Source organism: Sapajus apella, unplaced genomic scaffold (assembly GCF_009761245.1).
Source record: "Sapajus apella isolate SASKATOON/1434 unplaced genomic scaffold, GSC_monkey_1.0 scaffold15, whole genome shotgun sequence".
NCBI classification, from domain to species: Eukaryota; Metazoa; Chordata; class Mammalia; order Primates; family Cebidae; genus Sapajus; species Sapajus apella.
Window position 1 is genome coordinate 25,291,658 of NW_022436955.1, and position 18,224 is coordinate 25,309,881.

At 47.1% G+C, this 18,224-nt stretch overlaps 1 protein-coding gene and 1 long non-coding RNA gene across 5 annotated transcripts in view; one reads left to right on the top strand and one right to left on the bottom strand.

The window, feature by feature from the left end:
• The window catches only part of PLCG2 (phospholipase C gamma 2), a 181,193-nt gene that overhangs the window by 136,353 nt on the left and 26,616 nt on the right, over nucleotides 1-18,224 (top strand). For all 4 annotated transcript variants that reach the window (XR_004270497.1, XM_032283879.1, XM_032283880.1 and 1 more), the window contains 6 exons: nucleotides 2,587-2,767; nucleotides 4,289-4,360; nucleotides 6,606-6,715; nucleotides 10,480-10,576; nucleotides 11,941-12,007; nucleotides 14,670-14,827. Coding sequence is in view for 3 of the 4 variants with exons in the window: in XM_032283879.1 (XP_032139770.1) it covers nucleotides 2,587-2,767; nucleotides 4,289-4,360; nucleotides 6,606-6,715; nucleotides 10,480-10,576; nucleotides 11,941-12,007; nucleotides 14,670-14,827 (685 nt within the window). In the remaining variant the exon portion in view is untranslated. The remainder of the gene's footprint in view (nucleotides 1-2,586; nucleotides 2,768-4,288; nucleotides 4,361-6,605; nucleotides 6,716-10,479; nucleotides 10,577-11,940; nucleotides 12,008-14,669; nucleotides 14,828-18,224) is intronic.
• LOC116555363 overlaps nucleotides 1-18,224 on the bottom strand; it is a 785,279-nt gene that overhangs the window by 13,731 nt on the left and 753,324 nt on the right. The window lies entirely within an intron of this gene.

Sequence of the window (18,224 nt, forward strand, 5' to 3'; positions counted from 1 at the left end):
ATGATAATGTATGCACTACCTCACATACTTAACCATTTTTTTGTGTGTGGTGAGACTTAAAGTCTACCCTCAGCAATTTTCAAGAATACAGGACATTGTTTTTTTTTTTTTTTTTTTTTTTGAGATGGAGTTTCGCTCTGTCACCCCGTCTGGAGTGTAGTGGTGCGATCTCAGATCTCGGCTCACTGCAACCTCCACCTCTGGGTTCAAGCGATTCTCCTGCCTCAGCCTCTTGAGTATCTGGGATTACAGGTGCATGCCACCATGCCTGGGTAATGTTTGTATTTTTAGTAAAGATGGGGTTTCACCATGTTGGCCAGGCTATTACCGAACTCCTGACCTCAGGTGATCCACCTGACTCGGTCTCTGATGATGCTGGGATTACAGGCATGAGCCACCGAGCCCGGCTAGGACCTTGTTACTGACTCCAGTTCCTGTGCTATACCACAGATCTCTTGAACTTACTCCTCTTGTCTAACTGAAATCTTGTGCCCTTTGACCAACATATCCCCAGCACTCCCTCCCTCCCCCTGCCCCGGACCTGGTAACCACCCTTCTACTCTCTACTTCTGTGAGTTTAAATCTTTTTAGATTTCACATATGAGATCACGTAGTATTTGTTTTTCGGTGCCTGGCTTATTTCACTCAGCACAGTGTCCTCCAGGTTCATCCACGTTGTTGAAAATGACAGGCTTTCCTTCTTTTCCAAAGGTGAATGGTATTCCATTATGTAAATGCACCACATTTTCTTTATCCATTTATCTGTTGATGGGCAGGTTGATTCTACATCTTGGCTGTGGTGAATGGTGCTGTGAATATGGGGGTGCAGCTCTCTCTTTGACCATATTATCATTTTCTTCGGATGGATACCCAGAAGTGGGATTGCTGGATCACATGGTGTTCTGTTTATAATTTTTTGAGGAATCTCTACTGTTTTCCATAATGGCTATGCTAATTTACAGCCCCACCAACCAGGTGCAGGGGTCCCCTTGTCTCCACATCCTCACCAGCACTTCTCTTTTAGCTAATAGCCATTTTACCAGGTGTGAGGTGACATCTCATGGTGGTTTTAATTTGCATTTCTCTGATGATTAGTGATGTTGAATATTCTTTATATATCTGTTGGCTATTCACATATCTTCTTTTGAGAAATGTCTATTCAGATCCGTTTTTGATTTCTTTTCTCTTCTGGTAAAAGTCTTAGTTTGTCACTCAGGCTGGAGTACAGTGGCATGATCTTGGCTCACTGCAACCTCTGCCTCTAGGGTTCAAGTCCTCCTAATCCCTCAGCCCCCCGAGTAGCTGAGATTACAGACACCCGCCACTATGCCCAGCTAATTTTTTATTTTTAGTAGAGACAGCATTTCACCGTGTTGGCCAGGCTGGTCTCAAACTCCTGACCTCAAGTAATCTGCCTGCCTCGGCCTGCCAAAGTGCTGGGATTACAGGTGTGAGCTACCGCGCCCGGCCTTTGTCCATTTTTAAATTGGGTAATTTATTTTATTACTCTTGAGTTGTTAGAGTTCCTTACATATTTTAGATGTTGACCGCTTGTCAAATGTTCAGCTTGCAGATGTTTTTCCCTTTCTGTAGGTTGTTTCTTTACTCTGTTGATTCTTTCCTTGCCTACGCAGAAGCCTTTTAGTCTGATATAATCCCGTTTATCCACTTTCATTTTTGTTGCCTGTGTTTTTGGGGTCCTATCTGGAAAATCATTGTCCAGACCCATGTTACACAGTTTTTACTCTTGGTTTTCTTCTAGTAGTTTTACAGTTTCAGGTCTTATGTTTAGTCTTTAATCCATTTTGAGCTGCTTTTTTTGTTTATGGTGTGAGATAAGGGTCCAGTTTGAAGAGCCTCTTGGCTATAAAGTTAGGGTCAAACTATATTTTTCCAGATGTTTTTGTCTTGCTGAAAAAAGCTAATAAAACTAAGGAGGCTGTTCTGTTTTGGATTTTTTCTGCTTCATGTTTCAAACAGATGAAGGAATGAAAGACTTATCTCTTTTTTGAAAAAAAAAAAAAAAGTTGTCATTTTGCTAGCTGAGTCATTGAAGGCAAGATTTAAGAATTTGGTGGGGAAGATTGGCAAACATTTTCTGTAAAGGACCAAAGAGTGAATATTTTAGGTTTTACTGGCCATATGGTCTCTGTTGCAGCTATGCAACTCTGCTGTTACAGTATGAAAACAGCCCAGACAATGTATATACAAATGAACTATAGTTGTGTTTCAATAAAGCTTTATTTATAAAAAGTGGTGGGCCAGATTTGGCCTACTCCTCATCTAGTTCCCTAAGATGGTCCTAAAGTCAAGCCCTGTAGCTGGGGAGGAGGGGAAGGGTAAGAGGAGCTGTTGAGTCAGTCGGCAATATTTCTTCTGAGACACAGAGTCTTCTAGATCTGTTTTGAAAATACCCACATCAGTGTTTTTAATTGCCTTGTATTCCATAGGAGGACTACACCCTGTTTCTGTACCCACTTCTCTAAGGCTGGATAACTACGTTGTATCTAATCAGTGGGGTTTGTATAAAAATTGTTTGGCCACCAGGATCTTGACATGTCAACCCCTGTGTTCTTCCCTATCCAGGGCTAGGGGCAAGGTGAAGCATTGTCGCATCAACCGGGACGGCCGGCACTTTGTTCTGGGAACCTCCGCCTATTTTGAGAGCCTGGTGGAGCTCGTCAGTTACTATGAGAAGCATTCACTCTACCGAAAGATGAGACTGCGCTACCCCGTGACGCCCGAGCTCCTGGAGCGCTACAATATGGTAGGTGGTTGACTCCCTTGTGATTTGGTGGGATTTCTTGTCTGAGGTTGTAGCTCATCTGTTCCTGAATTCAGCAAACCTCTGAGTATTCACCATGTGTCTAATACTGCTGTAGGTTCTGGGGATACAAACTGAACACAACAGAAAAAGACCCTGCCCTTGTGCTGCTTATAGTGTAGTGATGGGGAGATGCAACAAATGAGGTTTAAAATATCCATAGTGTGTGTCAGATGGTGATGAGAGCTAAGGAGAAACACTGGGCAGGTGGATAAGGGGATGCAGAGTGATGGGGAAGGGATTGCAGTTTTCAGAGGGTGGTCTAGGAAGATGTCACTGAGAAGGAGTGAGCCAGGTGGGTAACTTCTGTAGGAGGAGAGGATAGCATGTGCAAAGGTCCTGAGGTAGGAGCCTGCCTGGAGGCACCAAGAAGCAGCTGGAATTGAGCAAGCCTAGGTGGAGGTGGAGCTAAATGAAAATGGGGGTTCACAGGGGACTGGATCATGCAGGGCTCAGAGGCCATTATAAGGCCGTGGCTTTTTCTCTGAGTTATTGGACAATTCTGGGTGCAGAAGAGACCTGACATGATTACTGTGTCTCCCTTCCTACCACACAGATCATTAATTTATTGAAAAGAGATTTATGTCATCCTGACCATGTGCCAAGAACTGTTGTAGATACTGGGAGTACTATGGAACAAAATCTGCCTCTGGTAAATGTAGGTTCTGGAGAGGAGAGACAGATAATATACATCACGAAGATAATTTCAGGTAGCATGAAGTATAATAAAGCAAAGAAAACAGGATTGTGTGAAAAGGGGTGGGTACTGCCTTAGACTGTGGGGGTGGTGATCAGAGAAGGCCACCTTAAAAAGGGGGGAAATGTGAGCTGAAACATGGAAGACAGTGGTGAATGGACTTGGGGGAGAAGTGAAGGAAGGGGTGGCTCTAGGTAGAGGAGTAGCCACACCACAAGCCCTCAGGTGACACGAGGAAAAGAAAGAAGAGTTAGAGAGGAACAGAGGGGTGCTGGGGGTAGATCTTGGCAGTGGTGTGCTAGTAAATGTTTAAACAACTCTGAGGGGGAAAGCAGTGGTTTGTAGCATTTGCCAATTTCCATGGTGTAAATACTTACATGGTGGTCAGTTTCAAGTTGCTGATGTGCCGCCATCAAACCTTAAATGTGGAGTCAGGAAGCGATGTACACAGTGGGCTTTTGCGAGCTGGGAGCTCACTCCAGCGCACCACTGGATCTTAGGATTTGCGTTTTTACGAGGGAACATGGTGCCTGGCACACAGCAGGCCATGCCAGGGCCTCTCTGATTTTGGGTTAGTTTCCACGTCTGGAGACCTTCTGTATAGCTTTTTCCTGTGTCCACTCATGGGCCACAAGAAAATTCTATGACATTTCAACTCTTCTATCGAAGGATAGGTAACCATAAGGAAGCCTAGAACCCTTGTAATATGGAAGGGCTATTTTAGGAGCGTGGATTATTACATTTCTTTCTTTCCTTTTTTCTTCCAGGAAAGAGATATAAACTCCCTCTATGACGTCAGCAGAATGTATGTGGATCCCAGTGAAATCAATCCGTCCATGGTACAGTGCTGAACCCCCAGCTCACGTGATTTCTGAGTCACTAGGCTGATGTGGATTCCATCTTGTTCTCCTGGCAGTTACAACAGGGCAAGGGAAGATTCTGGAAAACCTGGCCAAAATAATTTTTTTTTTTTTTTTTTGAGAAGAAACAATGATTGACAGTATGCAGTCTAGTTTCAGGGAAAAGGTTAATAGAATTCCATCCAAATGCAACAGTGTTTTGCTAAAATTCTGAGGTTTGCTGAACCACCTCTGGGCCAAAATGGCTTCTAATTAAGTCTTTCAAATGTTTCTTGCTCACTGATGGAGCCCGTGGTGTTTATAAATTCCATCTGGTTCGCTGACCTCCCTGCAGTGCAAACAGTGCAAACACTATCTCATATTCCCACCCCAACTCTGTCGTGTAATTTCATGCAGGTAGGGATGGATTTTACTTTGAGCCCTCGGCTCTTCCTTGCCATGGTTTCATCTTAGATTTAGTTTGAACCGGCAGAGGAAGAACGGCGGCAAATTTTCTGTTTGGGGGCCATGTGGCCCACGATTAGTGAACAGCGCTCGCTTAGGCAGGGGCCCTGCTTGTGGGCTCTGTTGAAATCCAGAGATGACTTTGTTTTTCAAAAATTTATAATCCTTGGCCAATGTAGATCTCTTTCAGAAAGAAATGAAATCTTGAAAAGTTGTAGGCAAATTCAGCTGTATATGAAATGCATTAAGAGAACTTAGCAGCAAAAATTTTGTTAGAAGTGAAGGATGTTTTGGTGATGAGAACAGTCACCCCTCTAACTGATGAGTGTTCGTTCCTGTGGCCTTGGAGCCTGGCTCTGGCCCTTACATCCACCCTTGAAGCAGGATATGCAGGTAGAGGCCGCTCTGTCTGCAGGAGGGAGAGAGAGAGGCAAGGGCTCTGCTTAGCCTCCCGCTGCAGATCCCTGTGGCAGAGCTTCTAGAACCCACATTGCTTCTTACGAAACATCCTGAACTATGGCAATAACTCACATTGATAGATGCAGTTCTGGGCTCAGCTACTTAAAACAGCTGGTTGATGTGGGGCAAGTTACTTTCCTTCTCCGCATCTCAGTTTTTTCATCATCTGTAAAATGGGGATAATCATGTAACTACCCACCTGTTACGGTGGTTGTAGGGATTAAAGGTGATACCCTGAGGCTCGGAACAGTGCTTTGACCTGTACTGCAGTTAGCACTGAAGAATCGCAAGCTCCTGTGAGTTATGTCGTTATACACACGATCTCATGTGATAGTTTAACAATCCTGTGAAATGTATAAAAATTTACTTCCCATTTCACAGATGAGGGAGCTGAGGATCAGAGAGTCTCAACCTTATGTAACCATTTAAGGGCAGGGCAATGGTTTGAACCTACATGTCTGACTTTGTAGCCTGTGTTCTGAGGAATAGTTTTACTGGATTCCCTGTGAAATTCCTGTTCCCATTTCCTTTGGGTGGCAGAAGAAGGAAGCTGCTGATCTAAACAGGTTTGACAGCGTCAGAGGTTTTCCCATTAATATTTGCTTGCCATCTGGGTATTCGTTTATGCCTGCCAGGCAGAAGGCATGAAAGCAAATTCATTGAATAAAATTTCTATACTGAGGAAGTTCTTACTTAGTTATGACAACAGAGATCACCTTTTGATGAATTTCATAGAGGAGAGCCTGAGTTAGTCTTGCAAAAGGTCAGCGGCCTGCAAGAGTATAGATAGGAGACCGCTGACCTACATAAAAAGAGCAGTGAGGCCCTCAGGACAGGCAGGAAGAATGGGGTTGCCCTTGAACTTCTGGGAGGCTTGATGAGCATAGGCATTGTGACGGAGGTCTTGGCTTAATCTAAAAGGCATTTCCTTTCTTTGTTGAAGAAATTGAGGAATATTGGGTCAGTGAAATACAGGGGCACTCCCACCCTAACCCCATCCCCCTCCCTAAACTATAACCCTAACCCTAACCCTAAACCCTGACTCCTAACCCCTGTGCCAAAACCCTAAACCCTAACCCATAATCCTTAGCCCCTAACCCTAGCCCTAACCCTAACCTTAGCTCTGACCAGGCCAGACTTCCTTCACTCCCTGGTGACTTTTTGGGGCCTTAGGTCCTTTGCAATGCCAGTCCCTCTCCAGCAGATGACTTTGTAATCTTGGCCTGAAGCCTCCTGCTCCCCAGTGAGAAGAACTGAATGATGCCTGGAATGCAGCCTCCTGTCCCTGGCCTGACATTTTCTTTCTTGTTTTCCCTGAAAGCCTCAGAGAACTGTGAAAGCTCTGTATGACTACAAAGCCAAGCGAAGCGATGAGCTGAGCTTCTGCCGTGGCGCCCTCATCCACAATGTCTCCAAGGAGCCCGGTGGCTGGTAAGGCTGAGTAGAGGCTGGGCTGCTTGGCGGGCATGCTTGACTTGTCCCTTCTGGGTGATGAGACTCAGCTGCTGGCCGAGTCTGACCGCCCCCACTTTGTCTGCCATTCTGGGCTGGCTTTGACCTCTTGTGTTAAGTCCCTTTTTAGGAAGGTGGCTTCGTGCTTGCTCTATTTGAGAAAATGGATAAACAACAATATTAACAGTTATCAATATGTCATATAATATATTGTATATTATTATGATTCCAACAGCAGCTACCATTATTGAAGTCTTACTAGGTGGCAAGCAGTCTGCTAATTGCTTTCAATCAAATCTTTATTACTCCCTGTGGTTAGGAGTATGATTATTCCCACTTTAAGGATGCGGTGAATGAGACTGTCCAAGTCACACAGCTACTAAATAGTGCAGGCCATTTTTAATACACAAGACGGTGTGTTATTTCCAGTTCTAATTCTTATGCTATTGCATAGTCCCATGCTGTGTACAATGGCTGCATCCTGAATTGAAGACAATACGTTTTTAGGGCAAAGGTATCTGGGTGTGCTAGGGTTTAGGTACCATTTCCCTTTTTTACCATGGAAGAAAAGTTCACTGCCTACTGACAGGTTTCTGGGCAAGTGGTTTCGTGGGGTGACTTCTGTCTGAGAACAATAAGAACTTGCTCGTAATCGTGAGTACTAGTTTAAGCACCTCGTAGATGGGCATTTCTGCCTTTCACAAGATAACTAGACCTGACTTAGAAATCTGAATGGCAGCTTACATGGAGTGCTTCTATGTGTCAAGCTCTGTTTTAAGCACTTTGTTTGAAATAACTCACTGAATCCACATGATGACTGCAAAAGGTTGGTTCTGTTGTTACCTGCATTTTACAGATGAGGAAACTGAAGGCCTGAGAAATGCAGCCACTCGTCTAGGGCCACACAGGCTGAGATTTGAAGCCCCAGGCCTTCTGGCTCCAAAGCCTACGCTCGTAACCTCATTCATCTGCTAAGTCCTTCCCTGTCCTCTTGCAAGATGCCTTAATCCAGGGATTGTCAGAGTTTTTCTAAAAATCTGGAGAACCTCATTGCAAACCAGTTCATACCTAGATTCCCCAGAATTAAAGATGCAGCTGAGTTATCTGTTGAGCTGGAGTCGGGGCTGGAGCTGCCCTGTTTGGCCTCGTGGCTGACCTCGCTATCCCTACTGCAGCCCCTGATGCTTCCCCTTGGAGGCTCCCAGACCCAGTTTGGCAACCATGGTGTCCATCAGCATCTCCCAGTTCAGATGCTTGGTTTTGCCGAGGTCCCTCCACTCGAAGTGGCACAGTCAGAGTTGAGGTCTCTTCCAGGGACACTGGCACTCCCTCATTGTGCTCCTGTCCCTGCCTTGGCCAATGTCCTGGTGCTCAGTGGGTGGGTGACTAACATTTTTGGAGTTGTGGATGGAGCCCAGGTAACTGCTCCAAACCACAGTTTTCCATTCTGCGAGACAGCCTCGTGCCTTTCCATGCCTCTGATAGGCAGTTCTCCAAATTTCGAAGGCTCTTATCCTGAGATGAGTTAAGAGGAGTTCTTTGCCAAGGGACTGTGGGCAAACTGTCCTGTGGCCATGGTCATTTGTTTCTCTCTCTGATGGCAGAAGTGCTACTGAGGGGGCTGCCTGTATGAAACGGCCTTTTTTTTTTTTTTCTTTGAGATGAAGTCTCCCTCTGTTGCCCAGGCTGGAGTGCACTGGTGCATTCTTGGCTCACTGCAAACTCCACCTCCCGGGTTCAAGCAATTCTCCTGTCTTAGCCTTCTGAGTAGCTAGGATTACAGGCATGTGACAACATGCCCAGCTAATTTTTGTATTTTTTAGCAGAGATGGGGTTTCACCATGTTGGCCAGGCTGGTCTCGAACTCCTGACCTCATGATCTGCCCACCTCGGCCTCCCTAAGTGCTGGGATTACAGGTGTGACCCACTATGCCCAGCCTGAAATGGCTTTTTTTGCATATTCCCAAACTGGTTCCCCTATAGCTAGGGGACCACACAACTTTGGTCTGAACCAGGATGCTCCTGAGTGTCAAAGAAATGTAAACTGCTGAGTCCTGGATGGATGGTCCATATGATCACCCTAAATATACCCAGCCTTTGCCAGAAGTGGGTCTAGAGTAATGGTGCGGAGGGCATGAAAAGGGCTTACAACCTGCAGTCCTGTGTCTGCGCTATGTGAACTGGTAGTATCAGTCCTCACTCTGCTTATTCAGACCAAAAATATTAAAGTCCTTACCACCGTGAAGCACAGACTTGTTTAAGATCCAGAAAGGTCAGCCAGGTGTGGTGGCTCCCACCTGTAACCCCAGCACTTTGGGAGGCCAAAGCAGCAGATCACTTGAGGTCAGGAGTTTGAGACCAACCTGGCCAACATGGTGAAAGCCTGTCTCTACTAAAAATACAAATGTTAGCCAGACGTGGTGGTGCGTGCCTGTAATCCCAGCTACTTGGCAGGCTGAGGCAGGAGAATTGCTTGAACCCAGGAGGCAGGGGTTGCAGTGAGCCGAGATCACGCCATGCACTCCGGCCTGGGGGATAGAATGAGACTCGGTCTAAAAAGAAAAATAAAAATCCAGAAAGATCTCATATAGTGGGGAAGACAGGTGTGTAATTACACATTAAGTATAAGGTGTGGCTGCTTGGATGACTGTCAGGACAGGAGGCCAGGGGACCACAGAGGAAGAGTGCTCAGCCTAGGTGGCAGTCAGGGAAGACTTCCTGGAAGAGGAAATGCCCAAACTGAGTCTTAAATTAGTAGAGGGAAGCTGGGTACCAAGGGCGTGGACTAAGACATGGAAGCTAGGTAACGTGGCAGGGGAATGATGAGGACAATGGGCCATGTGGAATCAATGTCATGGAGAGCTAGGAGGTGAGGTCTGGGAGTCCTGGGGTCAGCCTGTGCTGGGCTGTGGTTGCCATGATGAAGAGTCTGGGCTGGATTCTGGAGGCCCTGGGGAGCTGTCACGTGGTGTGGTCAGACGTGCATTTTGGAGGGTCTGTGGCTGCAGAAGTGGCTCTTGAGATGCGCAGGTCGAAGGAGGAGGTTTGCGTGTCTGGGCATGGACTTGTGGGGAGGAATCTTAGAGGTGCTCACCGTCTGGTAGGGTCCAGGAACATTCACAGATGGATTATGTCACGTGTTGTTAGTGCTGTCATAAAGGTATGGAACAGTGTTGTAGCTGAATAATAATAAGAGCTAACACTATTGAGTACTTACTGTGTGCTAGGTAGGTGCTGTCTCAAGCGCTCAGCTTATGTTAATGTAGAGAGACCTAATAAAGCCTTCTAAGGGAAGCACTCGTGTTTCACCATTTTGTGAATGGAGAACTGGAGGCACAGAAAGCCTCCGCAGTCTGTGGTAGGGCTGGAATTTAATTTCAGGCTATCTGGCTCTAGAAGCACCTTTTCTCAAAATTATTCCCTGAAATGGGGTTGAGCTTTTGTCTTGTATGGTCTCTGACTTCCACTTAAAGCACTGAAACTTTTGACTTGCGGTTTCTTTGGTCAAACATTAAGATCATCTGATGAGGAGGAAAATCGGCCCCCAGTAACTCATTGGTAATTAAAAAATAAAAAGAAGCTGTCTGTGAGTTTCTGCATTGTCACAGATAGTGACACTGGTCACTTGGCCACTTGCTACCTGTCCCCATCAGAATCGAGCCAGCAGCCAGGTGCTAATGAGCAGTAGCGGGTAATTCATGCCACCTGGTGACAGCTCCCCCATGTTCCCTCTTCTTATCCAGGTGGAAAGGTGACTATGGAACCAGGATCCAGCAGTACTTCCCATCCAACTACGTGGAGGACATCTCAACTGCAGATGTCGAGGAGCTGGAAAAGCAGGTGCGTACCTCTCTTCGATCATCTTACAGGAAGAAGGGATCTGCAGGTCCAGTTTTTCAGGGACCTGTGCCATCTCAGTGGGTGAATTTTTCCACGTGCTGCTAGTGGTCTCCGTGGAGCTCTGGATCAGGGAAGACAGAGTGATAGGGAAATTGAGATCGTCTCTGAGTTATTGCGGGAGAGTCTCTGTGACAAGCCAGTCATGTTTTAATCAGGTTGTGCTGGGCTTGGAAGGCTTTGAATATGCAGAATTCCCACTGGAGTGAAAGTGGCCAAATGGGGAATTTGTGCTCTGCTTAAGCAACTTGCAAATGAAACACATTTATGTTGGACAGCCAGACGTTAAGAACGTGCCTGGGGTGAGTAAGCAAGTGGGCCTAACCAGAAGGTGAGATGAGGCCTTCCTGGTGGCTTTGCAAACCTGGTGGTTGTTCCGTCGCTGCCTCTTGTTAGGAAGCAGTGACTCTGAACGTGCTGGCGCTGCACCAAGGATGATATCTTTGTAATGAGGACTTTAAGATCCCATTAGAGGTCAAGGGATTTATTTTGTAAGGGAGGTAGGGCAATCTGGGAAGCCTTCCTGAAAGGAGTATTTGAGCCTTACAAGTCAAGTTAGAGTTCAACAGCAAGATACTGGCAGAAGGGAGTTCCAAGTGGGAAGTACAGTCTGAGCAAAGGTGTGGCAATGGGAATGGGCTTGTGTTCTGTGTGCTTGGGCTGAGGCAGAGACATGAAGCCCTTGCTGCGTCTGTAGTGCGTTGCCCTTACCTGTACATCAGCATTTGCCTGGTGCAGGCGGTGGGGGTCGCAGTAGTGCAGGCAATGAGTGGATGCCTGGTTCTGCCACGTCTCCTGAGACCAGGATAGTCACCATCTCAGCCAGACCCCGGGATGGTGTGAGTGTGCAATGGGGGGCAGAGTTGGCAAGGGCGATGGGGGCTCAGAAAGCCTTAAAAGCCAGATCATGGAGCATGGGTGTTGCCTCCACAGGACATGGGAAGCCACAGAGGGTTCTGGAGCTGGGCTTTAGTAGCCTAAATAGTCTTATTTTGTAATAAGGTCTAGGGTGTGTTTGGAAACCAGAGCTGAGGAAACGTTGTGAATCCTGTTCTAGAATTCACAGGGCACGTTTTTACCGGTTGGAAAATGAAACTGGGAACCTCCAGGCACCCACTCCTTGTCAGGTCCCTATCAGCTCCATGCTTCATTATTTAGCTTTCTCCCCGTGGACGTATCCGGTAATGAAAATGCATTTTAAACAGTTCCACAGGCGGTGTCTCTGCTAAACGGTGTGCTTTGGAAATGGGTTGTCTTTTTATTATTCCTGTTACAACTGACGTGAGTTATGTCTTGTTTCTTCATAGATTATTGAAGACAATCCCTTAGGGTCTCTTTGCAGAGGCATATTGGACCTCAATACCTATAACGTCGGTACGTGCACATATCATCTTAGCCTGGATTCCCACCCGAATCCCCCATGGCCTGACCGCAGCCCCGCCCCACACAGGGAGGCGGCTGACATGGGGTCCCATCGTGCCTGTGACTTGAATGCCGGTTCTTTCCCTGGCTGAAGCTGAGTATTTAGGTCAGGCTGGTCAGTGAGTATGATGTGATGTTTGCAGTTCATATCTGGTAAAAATAGAAGTGCTTAAACAGGGTCTGGTACATACGTGCTAGATAGTGGTTAGCTGATATTATTACCAACATCAGAATCTGCCTGTGTTTCATGCATTTGGAAAGAAAGCCGAGCTGTCAGCCTGGCTGAAATGCAGCATGGAGTTGGCAGTTGTGTGTTCTAAGCCCAGCTCTGCCTCTCCGCTGCTCTTCGAACCTCTGCTTCCTGGCTGCTCAGCTCGGGCCCAGGAAATACAGCCTGCCCATGTTGACTGTGCTGCAAGTGATGTGGAGACATGGCCCTGAGGCCAGGCCTGTGGTGGCTAGGGTCTGGTGTGTGCGGGGCTTCCTGGGCCTTGAGCATGCCTGCTTTTAAGTGGGCATGGTGCAGCTCCCATGTCAAGGGGCTCTGTAGCCGCCTCCATGACTTTTACCTGGGGAGGCATGGGCATGGTCCTCTAGGACTTAGGTGACAACAGTCCCAGGAAATTCCTGCTTCTATTGCCAGTGCTCTGCTTTACACATTAATTTTATTTATTCTTATTTTTTTGAGACTGTCTTGCTCTGTCTCCCAGGTTGGAGTGCAGTGGCATGATCTTGGCTCACTGCAACCGCTACCTCCTGGATTCAAGTGATTCTCCTGCCTTAGTCCTCCGGAGTAGCTGGGATTACAGGCATGCACCACCACGCTTGGAAAATTTTTGTATTTTTAGTAGAGACGGGGTTTCGCCATGTTGGCCAGGCTGGTCTCGAACTCCTGACCTCAAGTGATCTGCCTGCCTCAGCCTCCCCAAGTGCTGGGATTACAGGTGTGAGCCACCACATGCAGCCTACTTTCCACATTTATTACTTGCTTCTTATCCTTTACAGCAATCCAGCAGGATAGGTAGGAGAGGGATTCCTGCCTGCGCTTCTCATGCTCTTTGTATCTTCTCCCTGCATCCCTGTATTTGCAGAGCAGAGGCATATGGCTCAGTGGTTCCGAGTAGTGATCTTGGAGTCAGGTTTGGACTGAGCCTCAGTTTTATTGTTACTAGCTGTGTGACCCTCCGCATGTTACTTTCTCTTAATGAGCCTCAGTTTTTCTTCCTGTAAAATGGGCCTAGCCATAGCAGTGGGCCTGTAGTCCATCTACACAGGAGGCTGAGATGGGAGGATCACTTGAGCACCAAGAGTGTCAGACCAGCCTGGGTAATGTAGCAAGACCCCAAAATCTTAAAAGAAAAAAAGATGCAGAAGAGGTAATCTGCTTAGAATATTGCCTGGTATATAAGAACTCAGAAGTCTTAGCTACAAATATTATTTGTTAGGTAAGTTTCCCTCTCATAACCTTTTCTTCTCTATAAGATGCTTGCTCTGTGTCTAGAGAACCCACACCACATTTCTCTCCTAGTTTCTGGGGACTGCTGGAAATCCTTGGTGTTTTTGGCTTGTGGCTGCATTCTAAGTCCCACATTTGCCTGCACATGGCTTTCTCCCTGTGTTGGCATCCATTTTCAAAGCCATTTACCCCGCTGTGGTGGCTCATGCCTGTAATCCCAGCACTTTGGGAGGCCAAGGCGAGTGGATCGCTTGAGTTCAGGCGTGCGAGACCAGCCTTGGGAAACCTAGTGAAACCCCGTCTCTACAAAAAATACAAAGATTAGCCAGGCTTGGTGGTGTGCACCTGTGGTCCCGGCTACTTGGGAGGCTAAAGTGGGAGGATCGCATGAGCTTGGAAGGTGGAGGCTGCAGTGAGCCAAGATCGCACCAGTGTGCTTCAGCCTGGGTGACAGAATATGACCCTGTCGAAAAAAAAAAAAAGCCATTTAAATTATTCTTCGTATTTAAAAGATTATATGTAACAATAGAAAATTATGTACAATATACTAATTGAAACAATCAGTTCATCAAATTTTATGTATTGTATGAAAACATTTTGTAAAAATGCCAAGTTGCTTAGCTATATTTTAAAATCTTTCTAAAATGAATGTGTATTGTTTTAGCAATTTGTAGAAAATATGGTAAGGGCAAAAAGCATTTTCTAATTGGTCAATCGAAAAGATATACAATGTTTGTTTTGATCAAGATGAACATGTTTCTATAAAGTGGACAAGAGGGTATTTTTTTCAGGTTCTCACATGCATTTTATTTTATTTTCTTGCATCTTAAACATCCTTGTTTGGATGTTGGGATTGCCCTAAATCCAGGATGATGTCATTTTAGATCCTTATAGTAACCAATAAGTTCCCATTCACAGGCACTGGTGACCTGACACAGCTTTGTGGAGGACACTAGTGAACCCACTGCATTCCTGGGTAGTCATGTGTGTGACACGTACTTACCTGATGGAAAGTAGACGACCCCATCAATCCTAACCGTGATCATAGCAGTGGCGGTTTGGTCTGGTCCATGAGAGAAACGGCTCAGGCAGGGTGCGGTGTGGTCTTTGTGGCCCTCTCACAGGCTGATCGGGACATTTCTTATTCTCTCCCCTAAGTGAAAGCCCCACAGGGGAAAAACCAGAAGCCCTTTGTCTTTATCCTGGAGCCTAAGAAGCAGGGTGATCCTCCGGTGGAGTTTGCCACAGACAGGGTGGAGGAGCTCTTCGAGTGGTTTCAGAGCATCCGAGAGATCACCTGGAAGATTGACACCAAGGTAGGTACCTGCTCGCGGCAGGTGCAGGTGGGCCTGGCATTCTCAGGGCTCTGGTGCTCATGGAGGCTGTGGGCGGGTCCTGGCAGCAGGATGAGCAGGCCCAGGTGCTACTCAGAACTGGGGAAGGAGACCAGGTGGGTTCAGACAATAGGAGCACCCCTTGTTAGCGAGAGGCAGGGATAGTGGAGGTGCCCTGGGAAGGCGGGTCTGGTTGTCTGGTTGGAGCCTTCAGAAGGCTGAGTGCACACAGTGATGCTCAATGATGATGTCTATACCGCCCTACGTATCTTACTAAGGAAGTTACTGCCTTCCTCATTTTGAGTATTTTGTTTCTAAGTATCATAAAAGCAGTCTGGATCCTCCCCACAGAAAAGGTTCACTGAGCTCACTGCCTGGACCTGGAAGGGGCCCTGGGAACATAGCAAATCAGAGAGACCTGGTTCTTTTCGGTGGAGGAAATTTCCCTCTAGATGGCAATGACCTTTTCAGGGCTGTCCTACCTGAAGTACTAGTCTCTGGCTAGAAGTGTTTTGGGAAGGTGAGAGCTTCTGGATAAGAACAGGTGGTCTGGAATTGGGCAGATTGGAGTTTGCACCCCAGCAGGGCTGGATCTCTGGGCCTCAGTTTCCTTGTCTGCAAAATGAGGACCCAAATTCCTAACTCAAAAGTACTTGATCACTGCCTTGTCATTATACCAGTGACATGGGAAAGTGCCACCCTGTCTTGGATGATGGAGCATGTGCTATCTGCTGCCGTGGCTGCAGAACTGGAAAGAAATCGTAGGGTTTCCCAAGGACCCATTTGGTTCTAAGGTAGAACTTGACTCAAAGGGCTGATTAAAGCCTTCCTGGGCTCTCCTGTGGCCTCTGACCTCTGGCTAGAGTCAGTGAGTTTCTTCTCCAAGATACTTAGTCATGCACCGGTGGCCCGATCATTTTTTTCCCCTTGGGAGGGCCTCACATCTTGGTAGTCTCTGGTCACTAGAGGCGCCTTGACTCACTTGACTATTCCGCCGGGAAGTGTCCTGTTGAGATTTCGCAGAAGGGGCCGATAGCTGGGAGCCCTCGCTGGTGGGGCGTCGTCTTCCTCTGACCCAGGAGCTCCTGGGGCCTTCCCTAGGGCTCCTAATTCTTCCCACGGCTTTTCACACCACCAGCCATGGGGGATGAACCATAAGCTTGTAGCCAGCTGCGCTGTCTGTCCAGCTTTCCCAATGAAGCCAACTCTTCTGCCCTGAATGCCTCTGATGCAGTATAGCTCTGAGGCACAGGAGGGTGCCACGCCCCTGAGGTTTAATTGAAAAGTCTCCAAATAGTGCATTCCGGCTTTCTCCACTTCACCTAATGGAGAAAATTTCCCTATTCCCTATTTCCCTAGAAGGCTCTGTCTCTCCCCTCCCTCGCACCTCCTTTGCTGCTACACGAAGGTTTCTGAAATGAAGCTGAGCTGTTCAAGGCTGCCGTTGGTGGCCTTTGGTCTACATTCCTCCCTCATTGGCTTTTATATTTGCTAAGATTTAATGAGAATGATTTTTAAAGTCCCATTATTACATCTGAGGGTTCAAAAAAAAAAAAAAACAAAAAACGGGTCAGCAGAGTTGATGGAGTTCCCGCACTGGACAGAGCCACCCCATTTAGGAAGGTGGTGCTGGGGGGCAAAGGAAGAAGTTTCCCATCCCACTCTCAGGGAACCAGTGGTGGGTAAACTCTCTGCTCACTGCCAGGGCCTCTGCCTCTCCCTAAGTGCCCATATTGTTACACATCTATAGCCACTTCCAGTTGATGGCAGAGAACAGTCAAAAAATCCTTCTAGTTGGTGGGTTTCCAGAGACTCTCAGATGGCCTGAGGGGTGACTGCTGCAGGCTAGGAGAGTAATTGTCATGTATTTTTTTTATTTTTTATTTTTTATTTGAGACAGAGTCTCACTCTGTTGCCCAGGCTGGAGTGCAGTGGCGGGATCTCAGTTCACTGTAGCCTCCACTTCTTGGGTTCAAATGATTCTCCTGCCTAAGCCGACCAGGTAGTTGGGATTACAGGTGCCCACCACCATGCTTGGCTAATTTTTGTATTTTTAGTAGACATGGAGTTTCACCATGTTGCCCAGGCTGGTCTTGAACTCTTGACCTCAAGTGATCCACCTGCCTCAGCTTCCCAAAATGCTAGGATTACAGGCATGAGCCACTGCGCCTGGCCTTGTCATGCAATTCTGAAGCAGCAGCTGGTGTTTCTTCTTGAACCAATATTGTCTTCTGCTGAGGTCGGGGGAAAAAACGTGAAGCCCCATACCTTGTCATAGCTCCGTGTTTTGTGTGAGGCTAATATTCCAGAAGTCGACAGATGCATGCCCCACTTCCTCATTTTAAGCAATTCTGTTGTCATTAGAGGTGAGCTGTGTTGTTTTTGGGGTCTTCTGTCCCCAGACAACCCCATGGTGAAAACTGTCTGCTAAGAGTACAAAGTCAAATTAGTACAAGGACCAGGAGAAAACACCCGAGGTTTCAAAGGAAGCATGGCTTTGGTTTCTGCGAGAGCACTTTGCCGTTGAGTGTTTGGCTGACACCTTCTTTACTTCTTAGTTCATGTTCTTCCTGCACACCAGAGCCCTTCCAGCCTGACCCCTAGGGCTTGTTATGTCCCCAAGGACATTCAGGAAGGATGGAAAGAGCTGACAAAAGCTGGCTGTGTGTGGACAAGCGAGAACCAATACTGGGGCTTAGAGTCACACTTGAAGCTGTCCTGGTGATGTGGTCACAGCAGGAGCTCACGTAAAAGGCTTGTTGGTCATTGCCAAGGTCCACTTTGATCCTAGGACTTGTGTCAGCACTCATGGGTGAAGGCGTTCTTACAGAACAAATTGGGAGCCTTCACCTGTTTACAAAACATGACTTTCTAGTTCTTTGCCAAGGGGAGGCGTCTCCCGGGGAAGTATGAATAGCCACCATGTGCCCATAGAGTGCTAAGGCCTCCTTGTTTAATTTTTGCAATAGCCCTGTGAGGTGAGGATTCACATTGGCCTCATTTTACAGTTGAGGAAACTGAGGCACAGTGAGACTATATGTCTTGTCCAGCCAGCACAGCCGAAGAACAACCAGGCCAGGTTTCAAACTCGTGTTTCAGTTCCCTCTGTCTTCACCACTGTGTCATGTTGCCTCTGTCACCCAGTGACCACCATCACCTGAACACTTGCTGTGCACACAGCTCTGCCATCAAGGGCATATCTCAGTGAGGAAGTAAGGTCTGCGCACCTGGTGCTGAATGGCATTAACGGACATCAGTCAAGGGGCGGTGGGAAGCCGAGCGTACCAGCTCAGGCAGTGAGTGATTTGGAAGGTTCCAGGAGGGCAACATCCCTTCCCAGTACTGGTGGGAGCTAATCCACAAACACTTCTGTATTAGT